General features: G+C 44.0%; 1 protein-coding gene across 1 annotated transcript in view; it reads left to right on the plus strand.

Moving 5' to 3' along the window:
* LOC147464540 (initiation factor 4F subunit (DUF1350)) overlaps positions 1 to 25,184 on the plus strand; it is a 98,681-nt gene that overhangs the window by 68,241 nt on the left and 5,256 nt on the right. Inside the window, exons 4-5 of the mRNA XM_086515427.1 lie at positions 21,131 to 21,193; positions 21,368 to 21,443. Of these exons, the coding sequence (XP_086371553.1) occupies positions 21,131 to 21,193; positions 21,368 to 21,443 (139 nt within the window). The remainder of the gene's footprint in view (positions 1 to 21,130; positions 21,194 to 21,367; positions 21,444 to 25,184) is intronic.

Genomic DNA, 25,184 nt, shown 5'->3' on the forward strand with positions numbered 1-25,184 from the left:
TTGAGGAGGATTTGAGAACCGTCTGATGTCGTATTCTTCTCTCTCTCTCTCTCTCTCTCTCTCTCTCTCTCTCTCTCTCAGTCTCAGCACCTTCTTTTTAGATTCTTTCTTAGGACACTCCCTTTTCATGTGACCTACTTCGTGACAGTGAAAACACCTATGTTCCTTTGCATAGAATGCCTGTTCTTCTTTACTTAACTGACCGTCTTAAACTCCTAGAGAAATCTTTTCATCAGATGTGAGGTGAGGTTTATCAGATTTTCCTTTACTCTTATTACTAGATTTATCACTCTTAGATTGAGATTGAGACGGAGAATCAGATTGAGAAGAAGAATTGAGAGAGTTCTTTTTATGGTTACCGTTCCCATTAGAATTCTTGTCCTTAGACGTCTAAGTCACAAGAGGAAGAGTTACCATTACTTGAGGTCGTCTGGAGCTTACCCTTGTTGTGCTTCATCTCTTGGAGTTGAGCCAAGCGTATGCCGTCTTGCAATGTCTTTTAGATCTTGCAATGTCTTTAGATCATCGGCCTCCACATCAAACATGATCGAGTGGTCCAATCCAAAGAGAAAGGCCTCTTAACCTTTCCTCATCCAATTTCCTCAATTGTCCACCTAATTGGGACACACGGTTAGCATACGATATCACAAGTTTACCTTGTTGAGACAAAGCCCGAAAATCCTCTTTCAATCGCTTTAAGTATTGTGGAGGTAAGAAGCAATTCTTTAGATACTCCTCGAACTCCTCCAACTAAACTCGAGAGGGGGAACGAGGAGAGGTGGGCCTCCTCCTCCTTTTCCATCCATTCATCCTTCCAAGTGATGGCATCACCCATGAGATGCATGGAAGCCAAGAGAACCTTGGTAGTATCATACTTTTTCACAACCGCAAAATAAGATGTAAATTGATGCAATCTTACTGTCATATTTACTGAACGTGATCCTCTCGAGAATTCGTTCATTGGTCGTCCGTGTAGCAATGGTTGCCTTTGCGATGGTCTTGGCAAGCTTTTCATGATCGGGCTCCGAAGAAGGGGTATCGAATCGCACTGCCAAAGTGGTGATGAGATCACGCATGGTTTCCCTTTCTTGCCTACATGCCTCGGCCTCAACTGTCAAGCGACGTTCTTCTCGTTCTGCCGCTTGCGCACGCTCCCGTTGACGGGCCTCGGCGTGTGCTTCGCGCTCTCGTCTAGGAGCCTCGGCTTCCGCCGCCAAGCGACGGTCCTCTCGCTTCGCTGCTTCCAAACGCTCGACACGACGTGCCTCCTCCGCTTCTCTTGTTGTCAAGTTTCGTCTTGCCGCATCATCATCTCCATCATCATGCGCATCATAGCATCCATGGGATTTGGTGGCAAAGAGGGAGGGGTAGGGGAAGGGCTAATGGGAGGACCCGTAGGTGGAACTTGCTCGCCTTCTTGATTTGTGGAGGTCTCCATACCGCTATGAGTGTTGACCATGCAAGGATTTCTCCTCTTGGCTCAAGGAAGGTCGCAGACTAATTTTCGGGAGACTATCTACCCCCTTGTCGGCGCACCCCGCATGCAACACTCGGTATACAATTGGTTGCTATTCTCCGACGCTCAAGGCGCACGGCGTTACACTCAATGGCAGGCCTGCTGTTCCAAGAGTGGGAGGAGTATACATCGAAGGACTGCCAACACAACCAAAAACACGAGAGGAAAAAAACCTTTTGGGGATCAGCGGATTAGTGCAAAACCTTCAAAGCTTTGCTACCAATGTCAGGTGCAGTGGAATTGAAATGGTGAAGATCTAGTTTTACACTTTCACAAATCCTTCAACTTCTTTCCTTGTTTTAGTGATTCCTTTTTGATGAGCGCGAAGCGGTGTGTGCAAGTGAAAGAGCACGAGGAAATGTGCAGGGTGTGCACCTTGGAGAGGGGCGAGTGCAAGCAGAGAGGTGGGCGCTAGCAGAACGAAGAGAGAGGGAGAGAGGTAGCGTTAGATTTTGGAAGGGGAAGAATTGAGTGAGTAAAATGACTCACCTTCCCCTTTATTAAAAGTGTAGGACCAATTTTAAAGTTAGTGGCCAAGTTCAATGTGAACTTGGCCAAAGGTTAATAACCTTTAAACTATACGCAAAAGGGGGCCATTTGGGCGTTTAACCCAACAACCTCCCACTTAAAGACATAAATGGCGCCTTTAAGCTACGTGACTCCCACCATCTGTATGCATAGCTGATGTTGTGCTTTGGATAAGCACTTAGTGAGAGCATCTGTTGGATTTTGTGATGTATGGACCTTAACCAATGTAATAAGGCCATCCTCAAGCACTTCTCGAATGAAGTGGTACCGCACATCAATATGCTTTGTGCGTGCATGAAACATGGCATTCTTTGCCAGACATATGACACTTTGGCTATCACAACCAAGCATAGGTGCCTTGGCAGGCAAACCAAACTCACTGCATAGGCGTGCTAACCAAATAGCTTCTTTAGAAGCCTCAATGGCTGAAATATATTCAGCCTCTGTAGTAGACAATGCAACGATCTTTTGCAATCTAGAACACCATGAAACAACACCTCCATCAAGAGTAAACACATAGCCACTTGTGGATTTACGTGTGTCCACATCACCAGCCATGTCAGAGTCACAAAATCCCTTCAACTCCAATGGTTCTTTACCATAGCAGAGGCATTTGTTTTTAGTCCCTTTCAAGTACCTCATAATGGACTTCACTACATCCCAATGCAACCTGCCTGGATTAGCCATAAACCGGCTCACAACTCCCATGCATGGGCTATGTCAGGCCTAGTAGCAACCATAGCATACATAAGTGAACCACAAGCTGAAGCATAAGGCACACTTTGCATGTCATTGGCTTTTTCCTTTGACTTAGGACAATCATCCTTGGAGATTTTGACATATGGCTGTAATGGCACACCAAGAGGCTTTGCTTTAGCCATGTTAAATCTGTCCAGCACTTTTTCAATGTATTTTTCTTGCGACAAATACAATAGGCGCTTGTCTCTTTGCCTTGTAACACGCACTCCAAGTATATGTTCAGCTGTCCCAAGGTCTTTCATTGAAAATGCAGATTTCAGATGCCCTTTAAGAGCATCAATAGTGCTTCTTTTCTTTGTAGCTATCAACATATCATCCACATAGAGCACAAGAATGATAGGGCTGCCATCCTCGTCGCGGTTGGTATACAGACAATGGTCTGCATGGCTTCTTTTGTAACCATGTTTAAGCATCAAGCGATCAAACTTCTTGTACCATTGTCTACATGATTGTTTCAACCCATACAAGCTTCTATTGAGCATACATACCAAATGTTCCTTGCCAAGAATAACAAAACCCTCGGGTTGCTTTATGTAAAGCTCTTCTTTTACATCACCATGCAAGAAAGCGGTATGTACATCCATTTGGTCCATTTCCAAATCAAGAGCAGCCACTATGGCAAACAATACACGCAAAGTGGTCATCTTCACAACAGGAGAGAACACTTCGTGAAAGTCTATGCCCTTGGTTTGAACATATCCCTTTGCAACTAGCCTTGCCTTATACTTGGGTTATGCATCAACTGTCTTGATTTTATACACCCATTTATTAGGAATAGCCTTCCTTCCTTTGGGCAATTCCATCAAATCCCAAGTATGATTAGCATGCAAAGCTTTAATCTCTTCCTGCATAGCAAGCTCCCACTTGTCGCTGTGCTCACATGTCTTTGCCTCTTTATACGTAAGAGGCTCTCCCTCATCTGTCAACATAATGTAATGCAAAGAGGGATCATATCTGGTCACAGGCCGTCTTTGACGAGTAGACCGCCTCACCCAATGATCCACATTATCCGGCAATGGGTTTACATCAGGTGGTATGATAAAATCATCAACAATGGGCTGTTGTACATCATTTTCTGCACCATTTTCAGCATTGTTTCGTGGCTGCAAATGCCCTTTAGGAGCCTCAATTTGCTGCCCAACATCATCTGGCTCAAACACCATTGGATCATCTACATTTTCAGCCATGTGTGGTGCATCCTGAGGGTCAAAAATAGGCCTAACAGGTGGCCGGTCATGCTGAAATTTGACCCTTTTATGGTCATGCTTTGAGGCACAACTGTTTTGAAGGAGCCTTGCCTCATTAAAGACAACATCCCGGCTGCGTATAACCCTTTTGAGCTCAGGTAACCAAATCGTGTAACCCATTTTGCCTTCTTCACCATATCCCATGAAAAGGCCTTTAATGGACTTGGCATCTAGTTTACTCCTCAACTTAGGTCTAACATGCACAAAAGCCTCACAACCAAAAATGCGTAAGTGATCATATGAAGTAGGCTTGCCAGACCAAACCTCTTTAGGGATGTCACCTTTCAAAGACATGTGAGGGGATCGATTGCATATATGCACTGCAGTTTTCAAAGCTTCTCCCCAAAATCCATGAGAGAGATTAGCTGTGGACAACATGCATCTCACCCTCTCACAAAGTGTCCTATTGAATCTTTCAGCCACACCATTAGAAGAGGGGCTGTATGGCACATTAAGCTCCGCTCCCTCTTAATGCCCAAATTTTCACAAAATTTGTTAAATTCAGCATTTGTGAACGCCCCCCCATTGTCCGTACGCAAGCATTTTAGCTTTCTATTTGTTTGGGTGGTCACAAATGCATGAAATCTCTTAAACGCAGCAAAGGCTTCATCCTTAGATTTAAGCAAATAAACCCAAATTTTCCTAGAATGATCATCAACAAAGGAGACAAAATAGCATGCACGTCCCATAGACTTAGTAGGCATGCTACATACATCAGAATGTACAAGATCAAGCACACAAGATTTACGAGAGACACCAGAGTAATAAGAACGCTTTACTTGCTTGCCATATTGACATTCATTACAAAAGTCAAGCTTTGTGCCTTTAGCATCAAGCTTGTTCAAAGTACAAAGCTTAGAAAGGCCCTTTTGGCTCATATGGCCAAGCCTCTTGTGCCACAAGCCAATGCAATAAACTTGCCCAACACGGCCTTTCCATGCATGCAGTAAAGTGTCCCTTTCTTTGTGCCCTTTACAATCAGCCTTGAGCCTTTAGTCATTTTTCATGATCCTCTCAAACAAGATGCTGTAACCATGCATATCCATCTGACCAACAGAAAGCAGACTCTTCTTGATTCCCGGCACATATCTAACATCATGCATGACAAGCTCATTTGTGCCATCTATGGAGAGATGCATTGTGTCAATACCCTCAATGGAACGCACGATTGTTTCCAAGGTATACATGGCCACGCTTGCCTGCATCAAAAGTAGAGAAACACTCCTTTTGATAAGAGTCACATGAAATGAAGCACCGGAATCAACTATCCAAGTCTGGGATAATGCATCATTGACGGTCAACAAAGCATCAATAAGATCACTCTTGGTGATCTGCATGTCTTGTGAATGAACATTAAGAGAGGCATCAAAGTCATAAGCATCATCATCTGACAAAGTGGCACACAAGATGTCCTCTACATCTGACAGCTCCTCAATCACAACACTAGAGGCCACATTGGCCTTCTCTTTGTCCTTTGAGCTATCCTGTGCATCTGTCTTGACTTCCTTCTTCTCTTTCTTTTTGTCTCCGCCATTCTTTTTCCGTTCTAACTCGGCTTTATAGTACTTGCAATCGGGGTTCTTGTGACCTTTCCTGCCACACTCATAGCAAGTCACATCACCCTTGCCTTTGCTGGCATTTCCCTTTTCCTTGCTCTTACTCTTACTCCTTTGTGCATAGACATTCTTCTTCTCTGTCTTGCCTCTAACCATGTTGGCAAAGCTGCCTCCCTCTCCACTTGCTTTCCTCCTGATTTCCTCATTCAAGATAGAACCCCTAACACCATCAAAGGTCAAATTGGGGTTATTGGACAATGAAACCACCAATGTTTCCCATGACTCAGGTAAGGTCATAAGCAAGAAGATAGCTTTCAGCTTATCATCAAAAGGAGGCAAGCATGAATCCTGTAACTGCGACAAAGTACCTGCGAACAACGACTAGTGCTCTGCAGCGCTCTCGGACTCATTTAGTTGCATGCCAACAAGTTTTCGCATCAAATGCACTTGGTTGACAGGCGTTGTATTCTCATACATTCCCTTTAACTTCTCCCACACATCAAAAGCACTTTTGAGACCTTTCACATCAATGACTGTCTCATCGATCATGGCCATTTTAATGTATGTAACAGCCTTCCTGTTCAGGCTAACCCATGCTTCATCCGTCATATTCTGTGGCTTTACCTGTTCAAGTGTCCCTTCACAATCTTTAAGAAATAGGATTCCCTGGATCCTGTCTTTCCAAAGGTCGAAACGTGTTCCATTGAACCTCCTAATCTCGAAGAGATTCTTCACATCCGAAGAAGATGAGGCCATAGTTGCACGAATAAGAGGGTTAATACGTTGAATTTTTGGGCAAAATGCACAAAAACCGGAGTATAGCCTCACAGAGGTGTGCACTACAGCTTCAAATGGTCACAGGAGCAATTTGGGGCAAAATAGGTCGATTAAAGCACAAAAAACAATTTCTGAAATTTATGCGCAAGAAATTTCAGCGAGCGAATTTGTGCTCAAAAACAACAATTTTAGTTGTTTTTAGCTTCACAGAACATACATAAGGCTAATGCATAGCCTTTAGAAGTATGTAAGAGCAAAACCCCCAATTTGTAGCATCAAATTGCATGAAATTGAGCCACAAATGGTCATACATAGTCAAACTTTGTTAAACGTGCGTAGATTGCATCAATTTTCTCTTTCCCCTATGTAGTCGCATCATAAAAACACTTGCAAAAACCTGCGTAAATCTGAAATTTGCTAAAAACACCTGTTTTGGGACCTGTTTTTCGGCAATTTCAGTGTTTTCGGGTAGTGGGGACTTAGCAAAGATGTTCCCACATCTTAATGCATCATTTGCAAAACCTGTATTTTGTTGGTATAACCTGTAATTTGCTGATTTTGACCTAATTTCAGCCTGTTTTAGGTAAATTTGACTTACCGGGAGCTCTCTAGTGTTCGGGGACGAGTCCTTTGGCGATGAAATTGCAAAATCTCGCGTGAAAGTTGACCTCCTTGGCTGAAAATCAACATTTGCAGGTTTGGGAGCAAACCCGAATTGGGCTCTGATACCAGTTGATGAGCGCGAAGCGGTGTGTGCAAGTGAAAGAGCACGAGGAAATGTGCAGGGTGTGCACCTTGGAGAGGGGCGAGTGCAAGCAGAGAGGTGGGCGCTAGCAGAACGAAGAGAGAGGGAGAGAGGTAGCGCTAGATTTTGGAAGGAGAAGAATTGAGTGAGTAAAATGACTCACCTTCCCCTTTATTAAAAGTATAGGACCAATTTTAAAGTTAGTGGCCAAGTTCACATTACCTTTCCTTTATTAAAAGTATAGGACCAATTTTAAAATTAGTGGCCAAGTTCAATGTGAACTTGGCCAAAGGTTAATAACCTTTAAACTATACACAAAAGGGGGCCATTTGGGCCTTTAACTCAACACTTTTAGCTTCAATGATGGTTTCTTTTACTTTCCTTTGAAGAGGGTCTGAGAGAATGCAATAGAGAGGTGTAGAGGGAGAGAGAAAGAGAGAGAAGAGAAGGGCGACATCCGATGGGGTCCCAACCAACCCTCTCAAGGGCCCCCCACACCGTTGTCGATGTGGTATTTGCTTTTGATTGCGTAAATGGTCTGGGCTGATTTGATGCACCTTGGATCCTTCTTGATGTGGGATTGCAGATGGCCACCAAGGGGCTGATTTGCACTCCTGATGTGAGAGGAACGAAGGGCTGAAAACGTAGATCTCGACGATGCCGATGATAAACAGCAATGGAGCACTCGATGCAGGCGAGGGAATGCCCGATGGGCTGCCGAAGGACCGGACCGTAACGGGAAGGTTGCGAACTACATATCCTTGCCGGTTTCTGCGACGGAAAGGGGCTGAAATCTGAAAATTATGACCTGATTTGCTGCAAAAAGCTGGCGCTAGGCTGATCGGACGGCGGAAAGCAAAAACGTCAAAACTGGCTGCAGGTTGAAAAATGCTAGGGCGGTTGGCTGAAAACGGTGGGCTGATCCCTGCTTCATTGCTAGCGTTACTGCAATTTGCAACTTGACTTCAAATGGGAGCTCTCATGCTCCCTTTATAGGTGAGGTATAGGCCTTAAGTATTTATATAGGTTGAAATAGGGCAAGTGTCCACCAGGTCACCCAACAAATAAATCATAAAAATGATTTATTAAAAACTGAGCCAGGGGGTGTTCGTTTGGGTGAAACTGTTGCACATCTTCCTACTTTGGAATCCAATCGATGCGGCTCGTCGCGCGAGATGCCCACCATAGTGTAATAACATCTGTCAAAATGTGTACACAAACCATTTATGCAAGAGGGTTCTAAAATTGGGAAACCTAATCTAATGGACTTGTCTGGACATGGTCCTGCGAACAGGCTCACAAAATTGCTGGTACTAATCCTCCTAGGATTATAGACACTCCTATCTGGGAAAACTGGCTTTGGAAGTTGATGAAGCATGTCCACTTGGCACACAGAGCCATGTGCACATGACAAGTATTTGTGCAATCTAAAGCAAATACCTCTCTAGCAATGGAGAGGGGGCCCCTTTTGAGGGGGGTTTGGGACCCCATCTGGTGTCCGTCTTCTCTCTCTCTCTCTCTCTCTCTCTCTCTCTCTCTATCACTGAGAGCACTTTCACTCAGTTGTCGTTCTCTTTCTCGCTCTAGTCTATTGCACAATTCTCATTAAGTAAAAAGGGGGGCTCTCTCTCCCCTTCAGTAAAAGGAACCCCGAGTACGCACTGAGCACTCATCTTGAGCATTCACCATCAATCACTTCCGTTGCACACTACAGAGCTTGCTATGCGGGAAGAAATCAAGGCACTGCATGCCAATAATACTTGGGATTTGGTTAAGTTACCCAAAGGAAGGAAAGCCATTCCTAACAAGTGGGTGTACAAAATAAAAAATGTCAATGGGAAACCCAAGTAAAAAGCTAGGCTTGTTGCCAAAGGATATGCGCAAAAGGCAAGCATTGATTTTCTTGAGGTGTTTTCTCCTGTTGTGAAAATGACTACCTTGACTACCCTTCTCGTTCTTTTTGCTCTCATTGCTATATTGGATTTGGCGATGGATTAGATGGATGTAAAGACAACATTCTTTCATGGTGATCTTGAAGAAGAGCTGTACATGAAGCAACGGGAAGGTTTTGTCATCCCTTGCAAGGAAGAGCTTGTATGCATGCTCAAAAGAAGTTTGTATGGCCTGAAACAAGCTTCTAGACAATGGTACAAAAAGTTTGACACTTTTATGCTTAAACATGGGTTCAAACGTAGCCATGTAGATCACTGTCTAACCAGCTAAATTCAGCTTTTGCCATGAAAGATTTGGGTTCAGCTAACATTTTTTGGGCATGCGCATAAGGAGAGAGAGGCAACAGAAACTCTTGTTTTTGTCTCAAGAAAAGTACATTGAGAAAATACTTGACAGGTTTAATACGGCTGATGCTAAGCCTTTGAGCGTGCCATCGCAACGACATGTGAAGTTGAGTGCAAGTAAATTGGCCGAAAACTGATGATGCAACCAAGTTATGCAGGGAGTACGTTATGCTTCAGCTTGTGGCTCTCTCATGTATGCAATGGTTGCCACTAGACCTAACATTGCTTATTTAGTGGAGGTAGTGAGCAGGTTTTCTGTCTACTAGCACATTGGGATGCTGTAAGGTCCATAACGAGGTACTTGAAAGGGACCAAAAGCACATTCCCGTGTTATGAAAAAGGTCCATTACAACTGAAGGGATATTGTAGATTCTGACGTTGTAGGGATTATTGATACTTGCAAGTCAACTAGTGGGTACATGTACATTTACATATTTCATGGTGCTCTAGACTCTAGAGGATAGCTACACTCTCTACTAGTGAAGCTGATATATTTTAGTCACTGAGGCTTCCAAAGAGGCCATATGGTTAGCCCCCCTAGTCAGTGAGCTTGGGTTGCCTGATGGCATGCCTGTCCTTGGATGTGACATCCTGAGTGCAGTTTGTTTGGCTAAAATTCCCATGTGTCATGTGCATACCAAACATATTGATGTGCGGTGCCATTTTATCAGACAAATGCTTGCTGATGGTTTGGTCCTATTGATCAAAATTTGTACACATGAAAACTGTCACCAGCGTGTGACTACTATCTATCCTTTTTGTTGATTTCTTTCTTATTATCTATTTACTTTCACTTTTTGGAAACACCCCTCGGGAAATCTAACTGCCCTGCATTGCATAGCTAGTGTGGAACTGTCCAGAGGGAGTCCGGGCCTGAGGGCAAGAGAGCACTAAGGTTGGACAAGGACTATGGTTAGCCAAGTGGGGTCATTGACTAGCCAAAGTGGAATCCTTTGCTACAGAGGCTACATTTCAGTTTTGGATGTGGCCACAGTGTACAAAGAGGGTCGGATGACCTAGAAAGATATAATGGCAGCATCTCCTAAAATTTAGGGAACTGCTATTTTGGGACCTGAAAATGTCTTCGCGTCATTACGTGCAGTTTGACATGGGGATCATTTTGTTACTCTGTGGCCAAGTCAACAGAGGCTGCAGGTGAGATATTTTTAGACCCGAGGGTCTAAAGCGGGAAAATGCACAAATGAGTGACACTTGGCACTCTGAGGCCAGTTTGCTACTTATAGAGAAGGCAAAAACGTGATTTATAGTTGGGAGGCTCATTTTGCAAGTCTCTGTCACAGGTTAAGAGCTATGGAGTGCTTGCTTTCCCTCTTATGCACAGTGCGGTGCCAGGAGTGATGCCCTGCACGCTACGCACTACCCTCTCTCTCCCCTTTGGCAGTATGTTATGCCCCTCTAGTGGGCTCTTCATTTGACCAATGTACAGTTGTGTGGGTTCATGCGCGATTGCCGAGGCAAGAGCCTCTTGCACAGGTACTGGATTAGCTAGCGGCTAATCCCCCCGCAGGTACAGGTGAATTCGGAGAGGTTTCACGCCAGAAATCTCGTCCGATTCAAAGGGCAAGTAGCCCTACAGGTGCGGGAGCTCGAGGACTTGCTAGGGATGCGACCGGCACGCGAAACGGAGCCCGAAACAGTGAATTACAGCCTGCTGTGTATTTTTGCAGGTTTAGGGTTTTGGCCCTAAACGGACCCTAATACCCCCAGGAGGTTCGGGGACGCAAGGGGACCGCTGTACAGGTGATCTGGCGCATTTTCAGGGCTGAAAACAGAGAATTCAGCGTGCTGCAGATTCTCGCCAGGTTTTGCAAAGTGCCCGTATGCGTCGGGAAAGTCAGTCAATGCGTGGGAATACTGACCGTGAAGGGTTCTAGTACAGTTATGCTGCCGAAATCAGGCTGGAACAGTGGAAATTCAGCCGAGTTTGTGCGGGGCAGCTTGTAGGGAACCACAGCGTTTATTCCCTCTTTTGAACAATAAAGAAATACCGAAAGGGGCGCCTAAGTTAGGGGCCAATCTGGTGTCCGTCTACTCATACAGGTGCAATCTAGCAGCCTGTATCCCTCTCCCCTTTGTTGTGTCTTGAAAGTACAGGTAAAATAGACGACTAATAATGGGTGAAAGCTAAATCAAGGTTTAAAGTAAAGTCTACCGCCCTTTTTGGATTGAACAAGCCGGTTTCATGGTTCCATCGACGGGATTAAATCACTTTTTCCCATAGAAGTGAGCCTTGGGCAGTTTTGGGCTTGAAGACACAGGGGATCATAGACGAGACACAGGGAATTGTAATTATGGCTGACAGACCAGATGATGTGACTGAAGAGGTTTCCTCTTCACAGGGTCAACAGACACATGAAGTGGGTGAGTCCTCAAGACCACCACAGACTGATGATGATATATTCAAGACCCAGTTGGTTACTGCTGTGGCTATGTTCACACAAGTAATGCAGAACCCAAGGTTTTTAGCCTTTCTGCAACCTCCTGTTCTGTCTCAGCAAGTTGGGTCACTGGATCATATTCAAAAGCCTGTTAAGGCTCGAACACAGGTGATTCATACCGCACAGTCAATGGAAACACCTGTACACTTGACGGAGAACATGCAGTCTCCACAACGTATGCCTAAGGTGCAAGAACAGGTGGCTGAGATGCCAGTTTTTCAAGCTGTACCAATTCAGCCCGCCACCTTTCAGCAGCCTATAGCTGGTTCTAATGGGCAGGGAAGCAACCTACAGGCTATGCAACAGGTCTTCCCACCACCTTCAGTACACCCTGGCTATTTTGGAGGTGGATCCGTATTCCAAAGCATGGCTGGTCATGCACCTGGAAATCAGTTTTATACGCCAGGAACAGTGTTTGCGGGTGCTCAAACGATGATCCCTAACCCCATGTACAGTGTCATGGGTATGCAACCAGGGTTTCAAAGCACTCAGGGACAATTTGGGATGCCACAAGCAAATTTTGGCATGGCTGGAATTACAAATCAGCAGCCAAATATGGCATTTCCAGGTCAAGTTAATAGCGGCCAAGGAACACAGATGAACCCTAATAGTGTTCCCATGTTTCAGTCACTTCCATATGACAATTTAACGCCGCTGGAGAGGCCAACTCCGTACAAAGAAGGTGGCAAAGGTGTGTCATTCACGACCTTTACAGGGTTTGATGACAGGAAGAAGGCTCTTTCATTCCTCCAGCAGTTTGATAAGGCCTATGCAGAGGGAAACTTTACAGAGGCTTCAAAGGTCCGCAAGGCAGCCACTTTCTTGACAGGGAATGCGGGACAATGGTGGACAAATTTATTGCTTCAAGGGCAAGCTCCGTCCACATGGATTTACTTCAAGCAGATTTTTGCAGCAGCATGGTTATCTGATGATTTCGAAGCAGATGTCATGACAGAATGGCACCAGCTAAATGCTGCCACTTGCAGAAATCTGGATGATTACAATCGGAAGTTTTGGAAAGCTCTACTTCCAGTAACTTCCTATAGGTTTGTGCCATTGACAGAACAGATAGAAAAATACTGTTGTGGCCTACCCAAAGGATTGAGAAAATACTGCACAAAGACCAAAGTCACTACTTTGACGCAGCTCATCGAGGTAGCAAACACTGGCAATGGTTTGCTCAAGGGAGAAGATTGTGAATTTAACACTGGCGTCAAGGCAGGATCAGGCAAGAAAAATTCAGCCAAGAAGCACGTTCCCAATGAGGCTCCTAAAGGGACTCAGGAGTCGGCCAACGCAGGGAAAGACAAAGCTACGGCTGAATCAGAAAAAGGACCAGCAAAGAAATGGAAAAGACGTTTTCCTCGCAAGTCAGAAGAGCAAAAGAAGGTCCTGAGGACAGAGAACAAATGCTTTATATGTGAGCAGCCTGGCCACATTGCTTACAACTGTCCTACAAAGAAAAGGCCAGCTGATTCTGAAGACAAGGAAGACAAGGAAGACAAGAAAGGAAAGAAGCCCATGGCTGGTCTAGTGCCAGATATGGTGGGCGATAAGCCAAATTCGGATGCAAGTGAGCTTTGCAGAGCATGGGGAAAGGTCAGGGATCAAACAGTGCTTATCTTCTTTGATCCAGGTGCCAAAGCCAACTTTATTTCCCCAGAATTGGCTTCAAAGTTGGGAATCAGACCTGAAGAGATGGGGTATACAGCAGAGGCAGGTTTGGCATGTCCTGGCCATACAGAGGCTGTGACACCCATCATTGGAAAGTTGCGTCTACATATCCAGTCCTATGTAGATGCTGAAGAATTTTACATCATGCCACTGGACGGATGTGATGTGTTGTTAGGTATTCCTTGGTTGTTTCGTGTACAGGGAATCATGGATGCCTACAACAAAAAGATCACTGTACAGAGCAGGGGAAAGACTCACATTCTGGATGTAAAGCTTAAAGGGGAGTCTATTCCTACTGTATCAGCTTCTGCTATTACTTCTGTAATGAAAAAGCATCTTTCTGCGTACTTGGTTTTTGCACGTGAAGTGTCAGATTGTGATGAATCAAATTTATCTGTGCTAGATAAAGAAAGGTCAATGTTTTTACAACAGTATAGTGACTGTTTTTCCGATTCATTACCGTCTCAATTACCGCCAGAGAGACCCGAGGACCATGCGATAGATTTGGTGCCAGGCAGTAGCCCACCAAATAAGCCTCCGTACAGGGTTAGTGCGGCTCAGCAGAAAGAGATAATGGGCCAAGTACAGGAACTGTTAGAAAAGGGGCTGATTCAGCCCAGTTCATCTCCATTCTGTTCTCCAGTGTTGTTGGTGCAGAAAAAGGATGGCTCATGGCGTATGTGCATCGACTACCGTGCACTGAACAAGAATACCATCAAGAATAGGTTTCCTATACCTAGAATTGATGATATTATGGACAAATTAGAAGGAGCAGCTATGTTTAGCAGGATAGATCTAAAGAGTGGGTATCATCAGATCCGCATTAGATCAGAGGATGTGCACAAGACTGCTTTTAGAACGACGTTTGGTCTTTACGAATTTTTAGTGATGCCCTTTGGTCTCACAAATGCTCCTGCTACGTTTAATAGGATGATGGACAGAATTTTCCGTCCACACCAGCAGTTTGTTGGTACGTTCTTTGATGACATGATAGTCTATTCAAAGAATGAAGAGGAGCATAGGCATCACTTGGCCATTGTGTTCAAAGAGCTACGCAGTCATAGGTTGCTCATCAATGCAAAGAAAAGTGAGTTTTTTCTGGAAGAGATTCACTTTCTGGGACACATTGTCTCAAAGGATGGTGTCAGAATGGATCCTGCAAAAGTTGAAGCGATCAAATCATGGCCAAATTTGAAGACGGTGCATGATGTCCGAAGCTTTTTGGGACTATGCTCCTATTACAGACGGTTTATCCGAAATTTCGCTGAGATTGCTTCACCTTTACATGCTCTTCAAAAGAAGGCAGTCACCTTTAGATGGACACAGAAAGAGATTTCAGCTTTTAATCTCTTAAAGGAAAAGATGACTTCAGATCCAGTCATTGTCTTGCCAGATCTTAGGAAGTCATTTGTGGTCCAATGTGATGCCTGCGGTAGTAGCATTGGTGCTGTGCTAATGCAAGATGGCAGGGTAGTAGCCTATGAGAGCAGAATTTTGCAAGGGCCAGAGATGACCATGCAGGTCTATGAGAAAGAGTTACTGGCTGTGATTCATGCGCTCTTAAGTTGGAAACACTACCTGCTAGGTGCAGACTTTGTTGTCCAAACGGACCATCAGACCTTGCGATACTTCTTGACACAGACAAAGTTATCTGAGAAGCATATGCGATGGGCAAATATCTTGTCCATGTTCCATTTTCAGATTGTGCATGTGGAAGGCAAGAAGAACGTTGTGGCTGATGCCTTGTCAAGGAAGCCACAAATTTCAGCTGTGTCGATTCCTTATCATCATGAACTTGATGATATGAGAGAACAGTATGCAAATGATGAAGATTTTGCAAGGGTCTTCGAGCAACTAATGGATGGACAACGTCATGAACACTATCTTCTCAAAGATGGGTTCATGATGATGCATGGCAGATTGTGTGTCACAAAGCCATTGCGACGCAAAGTTATGGAAGAGAGTCATGTCCCACCGTATGCAGGGCATCGTGGTATTGATGCTACAGTTAAAGCGGTTGAGACATTCTTCTATTGGCCTACATTGAGAAGGGATGTGGATGCCTTTGTGCGAGAATGCCTAATATGCCAAAAGGTCAAGTTTGACAGGCAAAAGGCACCAGGGTTATTGCAACCCCTACCTATTCCAGATAAACCATGGGAAAGTATTGCTATGGATTTTATCTTTGATCTTCCAAGAACGCAGACAGGAAATGATGGTATTTGGACCATTATTTGCAGATTCAGCAAACAGGCTCATTTTATTCCTGTCAGGAAGAAGATAAAGCCAGATCAGATGGCACGCTTGTTTATGAGCAATATTTTCAAGTATCATGGCATGCCACAGTCGATTGTTAGCGACCGTGATCCACGCATGACAAGTTTGTTCTGGAGAGGTTTGTTTGAGAATATGGGCACCACGCTCAAATTCTCTTCGTCATTTCATCCTCAAACAGATGGGCAGTCGGAAGAGGCAAATTCTACTGTCCTAGATCTGCTCAAGTGCTATGTGTCAGAGCATAAAGGAAAGTGGGAGCAGTATTTGCCATTGGTGGAGTATGCATACAATAATACAGTGCATTCATCAACTGGCAAGGCACCCTTTGAGATAGTTGAAGGTGGCAAGAAAGTTCCTCCCATACTGCATACAAAGGACAAGATATTTGAAGCAGATAAGTATGTTCAGGACATGGATGAAATGTACAAGAAGGTCAAAGTGGCCTTAGAAAGGACTCAGGCAAAGCAAAAGAAAGCAGCTGATCGTCACCGTCGTGAAGTGGTATATTCACTTGGTGATTGGGTGCTTCTACGGTTTGAAAAGGCAAGGTTAAAGAAGATGAAGGGCAAGGAAAGACTGTTTCCAAAGCTCAGCATGCGTTACTATGGGCCTTTTCAAGTGTGCGACATAATCAGTGATGTTGCATATAGGCTGAAATTGCCTGACAGTTGGAAGATTCACAATGCGTTTCATGTGAGTCTTCTCAGACCCTATGTGGGTGATGTGCCAGAAGCTATTCCAGCTGAAGATCAGCCGGAAGTCGAGGAACTTGACGAGATCTTGGTCCCTGAACAGATTTTGGCACACAAAGAAAGGAAAGTGAAAGGCAAGGTTGCTAGGCGTTACTTGGTAAAGTTCAGAAACTATCCACCAATGGATGCTAAGTGGATGGAAGAAGGTGAACTTGCAGAGTCACCAACTGTGTTATCACTTTACCTGGAAGCCTTCGATTTGCAACCTACCTTGACCCCTTGAGTTTCAAAGCTACATGGATTCTCAGTGTGACAATGGCTTCTGAAACAAATGATGTACATGGTATTTAAAGTGAGCTCAAATGAAATACCTGTTACATGAATGTTAGAGCTGTACAGATTGTCAGTTTGGCAATTGCTCTTATGGAATGTCCAAAAGTTTGGTTAGTGCTATAGAAGTGAGTATTTCTTGTCAGTCTGTCAAGGATACAGTGATTGCTTCTATTAAAGAGTACATGTGTAACTGCATTCTTAAACTGTCGGTTTGGGTATGCTCGAAAGTGTTACGGGATCCAACGTGTACTATAAGACAGTGGCAAAATGTGCAGCTACCATTTTGTCATTGGAAAGTTAGTGACTCAAAGCAATGGCAGAGTGCGAAGCTACCACTATGTCATTGGGACAGGGTTCACACGCAGGCAATACATGAGTCGACGAGGTGTTGAATACACCAGGGTTGACAATGAGCATGTATGTGTCGTATATGTGTCGACATGTGTTGAATACATCAGTGTTGACAGTAAGCATGGACGACATAGATGCAAACGAGGACGTTTGAGATTTCAAGAGGGGGGTATGTCACCAGCGTGTGACTACTATCTATCCTTTTTGTTGATTTCTTTCTTATTATCTATTTACTTTCACTTTTTGGAAACACCCCTCGGGAAATCTAACTGCCCTGCATTGCATAGCTAGTGTGGAACTGTCCAGAGGGAGTCCGGGCCTGAGGGCAAGAGAGCACTAAGGTTGGACAAGGACTATGGTTAGCCAAGTGGGGTCATTGACTAGCCAAAGTGGAATCCTTTGCTACAGAGGCTACATTTCAGTTTTGGATGTGGCCACAGTGTACAAAGAGGGTCGGATGACCTAGAAAGATATAATGGCAGCATCTCCTAAAATTTAGGGAACTGCTATTTTGGGACCTGAAAATGTCTTCGCGTCATTACGTGCAGTTTGACATGGGGATCATTTTGTTACTCTGTGGCCAAGTCAACAGAGGCTGCAGGTGAGATATTTTTAGACCCGAGGGTCTAAAGCGGGAAAATGCACAAATGAGTGACACTTGGCACTCTGAGGCCAGTTTGCTACTTATAGAGAAGGCAAAAACGTGATTTATAGTTGGGAGGCTCATTTTGCAAGTCTCTGTCACAGGTTAAGAGCTATGGAGTGCTTGCTTTCCCTCTTATGCACAGTGCGGTGCCAGGAGTGATGCCCTGCACGCTACGCACTGCCCTCTCTCTCCCCTTTGGCAGTATGTTATGCCCCTCTAGTGGGCTCTTCATTTGACCAATGTACAGTTGTGTGGGTTCATGCGCGATTGCCGAGGCAAGAGCCTCTTGCACAGGTACTGGATTAGCTAGCGGCTAATCCCCCCGCAGGTACAGGTGAATTCGGAGAGGTTTCACGCCAGAAATCTCGTCCGATTCAAAGGGCAAGTAGCCCTACAGGTGCGGGAGCTCGAGGACTTGCTAGGGATGCGACCGGCACGCGAAACGGAGCCCGAAACAGTGAATTACAGCCTGCTGTGTATTTTTGCAGGTTTAGGGTTTTGGCCCTAAACGGACCCTAATACCCCCAGGAGGTTCGGGGACGCAAGGGGACCGCTGTACAGGTGATCTGGCGCATTTTCAGGGCTGAAAACAGAGAATTCAGCGTGCTGCAGATTCTCGCCAGGTTTTGCAAAGTGCCCGTATGCGTCGGGAAAGTCAGTCAATGCGTGGGAATACTGACCGTGAAGGGTTCTAGTACAGTTATGCTGCCGAAATCAGGCTGGAACAGTGGAAATTCAGCCGAGTTTGTGCGGGGCAGCTTGTAGGGAACCACAGCGTTTATTCCCTCTTTTGAACAATAAAGAAATACCGAAAGGGGCGCCTAAGTTAGGGGCCAATCTGGTGTCCGTCTACTCATACAGGTGCAATCTAGCAGCCTGTATCCCTCTCCCCTTTGTTGTGTCTTGAAAGTACAGGTAAAATAGACGACTAATAATGGGTGAAAGCTAAATCAAGGTTTAAAGTAAAGTCTACCGCCCTTTTTGGATTGAACAGGCCGGTTTCAAAAACCCTGCAGATGCTCTTACCAAAAGTCTGCACAAGGCACAAGATGAGCATTGCCTAAATATGGTGGCAGCTACATAGCTTAAAGGCGACTCTTTGGGGAGGTTGTTGGGGTAAATGCCCAGACGTCACCTCTCGACCGTTTCCATTGTGTAGCTCTGATTGAGAGCTTAACAATTATATTTTCTGTACAAGCATAATACTCCATTATTGGCCTTTGTGCCACTTGGACTATTTTTAAAGTGCTCACATTGTCCAAGTGGCCAAATGGCCCATTTAAACCTCATCACTTGAGGTTTTTAGGACTTCATAAAAAAATTGTGTTCTCTCTCCTACAGCTAGCGCAAGAACTCCACACTCCTCTCTCTGTCTCTATGCACTTGACCTGCACGCACACACATCGTTGCCGAAACTCACCCAATCTGGGTTCGCAAACCTCCTCTTTCATTCTAGAAGGAGAGGGTGCTAGGTTTCTTGAAGGAGTATGAGGATGATACTATGCTTTTTTCTTAGTACTTGCTGGGGGATTATTGATCGAGAGGTGTAGAGTTGTGCTATACTTTCTAAGCTCATTGTTTGCAGTTAATCCCTGGGCAATGAAGCTTTCTGCATCTTGTTATGGTTGCGTGATTTCCAAATATGGTGCCTCGGATGCAGACAACTGGCTTGCTCTATTTGGCATATATTTATAGATGCTCCCTTGTCCTTTTTCTTATGGCTCGACTTCATTCGTTGTTTGTGGTGGATTTGGGTGAAGATGAGGAAAAGTTTCACGAGTCTGTGATAACCATTAACTTTATTGGTTGGTTTCCTTCCCTTGATTTTTATTTAATTTTAGGGACCCTCTTTTAAAAATTACAAACGCCCGGACATTGCATGGCTAGTGTGAAATGGCCGTTGTTTCACTCGCAGGAGTCAAGGCCAGGCAGCCACGAGATGGTTGGGCCAATAGACACATGGAATCCGACTAGTAAAGGAGTGGCTAGGTTGTAGGCCCCACGGTAGGACTTTATATGTTGGTGGATACTAGGAATTAAACCAAATGGGACAAACTGGACACATGGCAGTAGGAGAGCAACTTGGAAGCCAACAAACACATCTAGAAGGCTCATCCAGCTGGAACGCCCAGCTGTCATGGCTCTTCTAGTTAGGCTCTATCGGATCCATCTAGGCTCTAGCTCTCCTCTTTCAGTCCGGTGCTAGCATGCCACATCATCACTTTGTGACATTCGCACATGCTTTCTTCTATCATGTGGTTTGTTTGCTGTTACAATTCCTAGGTTCTCACGTTAATTTTGATGGTGAAGGGGAGGTTTGCGTTTTCTTATTGACAGATCTTGATTATTGTCGGGGCATTCTGGACTATTATACATGCTTTTGAGCCACACCGTTGCGAGATCATCTTCGCCACTATGATTGCAGTCACTTTGTTGATGATGTGGAAGGCTGGATGCTTGCATGTTATTGGTGGTCAGCCTTCCTCTTCAGTGGATACTCTCAATCGAATCTGGACAGAGATAGTTTACTCTCTTCACAGTCAGTGGGATACCTCAATAGGCTCTTCTAGGGGCAGCGGAGGAGCCTCACCATGCCTTCTTGAGATGGTGAGCGTGCACCATTCTTTTCCCTACAGTGTCACAGGGCCTGATTACTTGGCAGCATTCTCCACTGCCTTGGTTTCTATATGACTCCTACAGGCCACCCTGACCTTGGAATCCTTGTACATATGCTTTGATCTGTACGACTCCTTGAGGGCAGGCGGACTCCTTGGAATCCTTGTATGTACTATGTATGCTTTGAATTTTTGGAATGGTCTTGACTGAGATTGTTGCTCATCAAGATGCACGTATAAATTACTAATGGAGCTCAACTATTGTCTGCATTCCAAGGTTCTGGTAAGAGTTGTATCTGGCTAGCTAGCATCAGACCTTGTTTGTGTATTATAATTGAGTTTTATAGGGCTGGGATGGTGCTTGGAAGTTGGCAGTCTTTTGGCTCCAAGAGTGACAGAGTCAGACTTTGACGCTAAGTAGATTTATTATGCAAGTCTATTGCATAGGAAATGTGTTCGCGGGAGGTTCGATGCAATGTACTAATAGTCTATAATAAAATGGGAAGTATTCATTTTAGAGGAGCATTTTATGTGTCAAAATCTTTCTTTAGGTGTAAATGTAAAAGGAGTGAATAGTTTAAGGTAAGCCTATAGGAAATTCAGTAATAAATGTTGCAAAATATATTTTCTTTTAATTTGTGTGGATGTTATGTTTCAGGCTAGTGTAGTGCTTGCCTTCAATAACAAACCAGCAGCTGATGCAGTTCCTTATTTTGAACAGGTATATCCTTATGATTTTAGGAATTTTTGCCCAACATATCAGAATTAAAAAACTTTGATTTCATTCTCATGCCTTGAAAAATTTCAGATATAGTAATTGAGAAGCCTCATTAAAGATTAGATAGTTCTTGTAATTTTGCCAATTTGACATGTCGTTTGTTGTTTTGCTATCCAGCTAGGGCCAGTGACTGCTCAATTGACCCCCCTCATTGCATCATCGCCTCTTCTCAGTCTTTCCAATAGTTTGTTTGGTAAGAATGTGAACTTCAACTTTAGATACAAAATATCGTCATGGCCAAAGCATCATTGCATCACTATAATAAGGTAGCATCATCTATGCAGTTACAATGACATATTTAGGTTTTTACTATTTACGTGTATTGGAGAGAAATGAAATGTTAATGCTAAAATTTCAGACAAATCAATGGAGCCACCTAGTAGCCTTCGAAAGGATTATCCCCTAAAACTTTGCAAGAGTTACTCTATTCAAATACATCATCGATGCGATGTGAGATCTACTAATATCTGTAGCTCCATCAAAGAGGGTCCCCTGTATTGAGAGAGAGAGAGAGAGAGAGAGAGAGATTTATCGTCCATGGAGGTCAGATATGACCTATGGGACCATCACAAAAGCATTACATCGGCTCATTGCTTCTAAGTGAAGCCATTGGATACATATCAGCTAAGGACTGAGGTCCAATGGTCAAGGTAAAAAGAAGGAACAAAATCTAAGGAGGGTTGGGTAGAGCCTTTTTAGGGGCTCGTAACTCTTGGATGATGGCTATGAACCCATCCTCCAATATAGTAAGAAAATGGTCTCTGTAGTGTGACATCTTCCGCCAGAGGGGAGATTGATCCAAGTCTGTCCGATATAGAGCTGCCAGAGATCCTGTCGGATCACTATGTTTCTTTCACTACGTGAGAGATGAAGTTGGGGGGAGTCGGGGTCGTACTAGAAATGGCAAACACTCTAGGTCAAGGCCGTGTGCTGTGAACCATGCTCTCATCTGTTGACACCATGCTCTGTCGTATCCAACCTCTGATATCTGTATAGCTGACTCAAATGCTCGTTAGTGAGTCTGTCGGTCGGGAGCTCTCTCTCTCTCTGGATGAAGCAGCCTGTCTGGAAGAGTGCCTCTACTATTGGGGGGAGGGGGGTAAGCTCTGCCCTGATGATGTCCGGCGGCACTGTGTGCTTGCCTCGAAACAGGCGAGAAATCATATAGATCTGTGGTCTCTCAATCCGTGCCCATTGAATCCTTGCTTTCAGAGTCAAATCAATGAGGGGAAAGTTGAGATCCAGGAGGATTACACAACCTGTTGCTGAGCTTAAATGAACATGAGGTAATGGTTGCATTCAAGAGGTGGTACAACAATTGTTGCCAAAGTCCTCCAATAGCATGGTTGCTGCGCCTGAATCTTGCTACTCATAAGTTGGGGGTTTTGCCCAAGTTATAACCAGTTGATTTTGTGTTCATTCTTTTTTATGGGTATGCCCTATCAACTACCTTATCTTTTTCCTACTTGATGCATCTTTTAGTGCTAGGCTTCATTATGTCTGAATGTACCTTGCATCTCTAGAGGTATGACAAAAACTGAGCTCATAGATCTTTGTATTGATGTATGCTCGTGTGTGTGTGTGTGCATGCACTGTGGGGGTGTGTGGGGGCATATATTGGTAGCTAGTTCTACACCCACTATTGGGCACATGATGTTAGTGGCATGTTGTAGTATCTGTCAATACTATTGATGGGAGCCTATGGTTATGTTGTCTTGTGGATGACTACCAAGAGTCTGTACCTCACACTTTGCTTCGAGGGTGAATCTAGGCTTGTCTTGGATTTATCTAGGTATATATGTTTTAGCTTGGGCTCAGTGTGAGGATTAGTGGTGCTAATCCTATAATTAATACTTAAAACTTTATACTTAAGATCAAACTGAGACTCAAGGGACTGAATGTGTGTTTGATTGATTGAATGAATGAATGCTTGAAAACTGAGTACAATAGGCTCCTTATATAGGAAACGATGAGACATGAATGAAAAGACACGTCTCATGGTGAAGAGACATGACTTTAGACGTAAAGATATATCCTGTCGGCGAAGAGCTGCAACCATTGGACGAAGAGTCGCAACCGTAGAGCGAAGGGGTGTGACAAGTCGTCGAAGGAGTGTGGATGTTGGCGAAGAGGCATGTCTCTTGAGCGAAGGGTCATGACCATCCAAGCGTAGGGGTTCTCCTTGGCATGACACTTTGCATATCTGCAACTAGGAGTAGATGTAATACTGTAACTTAGTCACAATCGTGACATTCCCTCCCATTTAAAATGAGAGCCTCGGTTAAAGAAAGGACTTTTGATGTTGATAGAACTCTGGAAAAGCATTGAATATCCGAAAATCTTCAATCTTTGAGTTATTTGAAACCATTATCTTGAACCTTTGCTTCTTGCGAAACTTTTTTGCTTTGACTGCTAAATCCCATGTCATTGCATTGTTCAAAGACTTTTTAGAGGAATCTGGCATAATCGGGTTGGCTGCAACAAGAGATTGATCTTCAAAATCTTTCATGTGATGTAGGACTTCTGGTACAAAATCTTCCAATTGGCGAAGAGGAAATCTTCTCAAGGCATTCTTCGAAGGGGTTAACTTCATCTTTGCTAATCACTGGAGAGGATTTTGGATTGAGACTGTAATCTATCTTCCAATATTGAATCCCAAAATTCTTCAGAACCGTCTTCAAAAGTTGTTACTTCATGACTTGCAATTGTCATATCATCATCCAACAAAGAATCAAAGAAAGCATAATCATCTTCTGACTCAAAATCTGCAGCTATGTCCTTATCTTTGTCTGGTAATGAAGTATCACTTGGAAAAACTTCTTCATCAATAAAAATTTCAACATTTGCATCGGAGATCATATTTGTTTCATAATCCACTGTATCATGCTGTTTGACTTGTACACGTGAGGCTTGAATCACTTGTTCTGCATGATAAAACCCGTGTAAAATTAGTTCACGTCCATCTTTGAACAAGTTGATAGTATGTCCTCGAAAGCTAATTGCTGGATCATATTGGAATAACCAATGTTGACCAAGAATCATGCCGTAATAAGATAGAGACATGACTTCAAAATCCAGTTGATTTGCATAATTTTGAATACCGAATTGCAACCGTCGAATTGTCTCATCACAAGTTAAAATTGATCCATCTGCTAATTCCACATCATATAAATGAGATTCCTTCTTAGTTGGCAAGCCAAGCTGTCGAACTATCTGAGTGCCGGTGAAATTATTAGAGCATCTGCTGTTCACCAAAATGTTGATGAACTGTTGAGAGTTCCAAGAAGACTCAAAACTTGCTTTGAAAGAGGCTCTAAAACTGAAGAATTGCACTAAGCATGCTTCATAAGAATAGTTGTATCCTCTAGGACACGAATTGTATTGACCACAAATTTTCCTTTATCTTGAGCAGAAGCTGGTTGTTCAACATTTGATGATGTTTCCGCGTTGGAATTTCTTTTCAAATTAGAAGGATTTGGTTTCTTTGGACATTGATACCATGTATGGTCACCACCGTAAATTGTACATAAGCCACCCTTCTTTGAAGTCCAAGAAACATTTAACGAAGAGTCTTGCTGAGTATTGGAATGCCGACCATGATCAAGTGTAGGAACGTTTGAAGAAGATCTGTTTTAAGATTGTCGATCTTGAGAATAGAACCTTGAAGTTGAATAAGGCTGTGTTGCTTGCTGTCTGAACTGAGATTGTCGCTGTTGACTTTGGCTATAACTTTCTCTGCGATCGCGTTGTGAAAAGCGAGCGCTATTTGAAGATCTGTCACTAGGGAAAAAATTCTGTACAGGGCGTCAATTATCGCCAAGACGTTCCACATAGGCAATTGCATCATCCAAGGAGGTAGGGTTGTATTTGTGCACATCGTCCTTCAGGGTTAGTTCAAGCCCGTCGATGAAACCGTGTAGTTTATCAAAGGGGT

This window comes from Adiantum capillus-veneris, chromosome 1, assembly GCF_014529385.1.
Source record: "Adiantum capillus-veneris isolate H3 chromosome 1, ASM1452938v2, whole genome shotgun sequence".
In the NCBI taxonomy this organism is placed as follows: Eukaryota; Viridiplantae; Streptophyta; class Polypodiopsida; order Polypodiales; family Pteridaceae; genus Adiantum; species Adiantum capillus-veneris.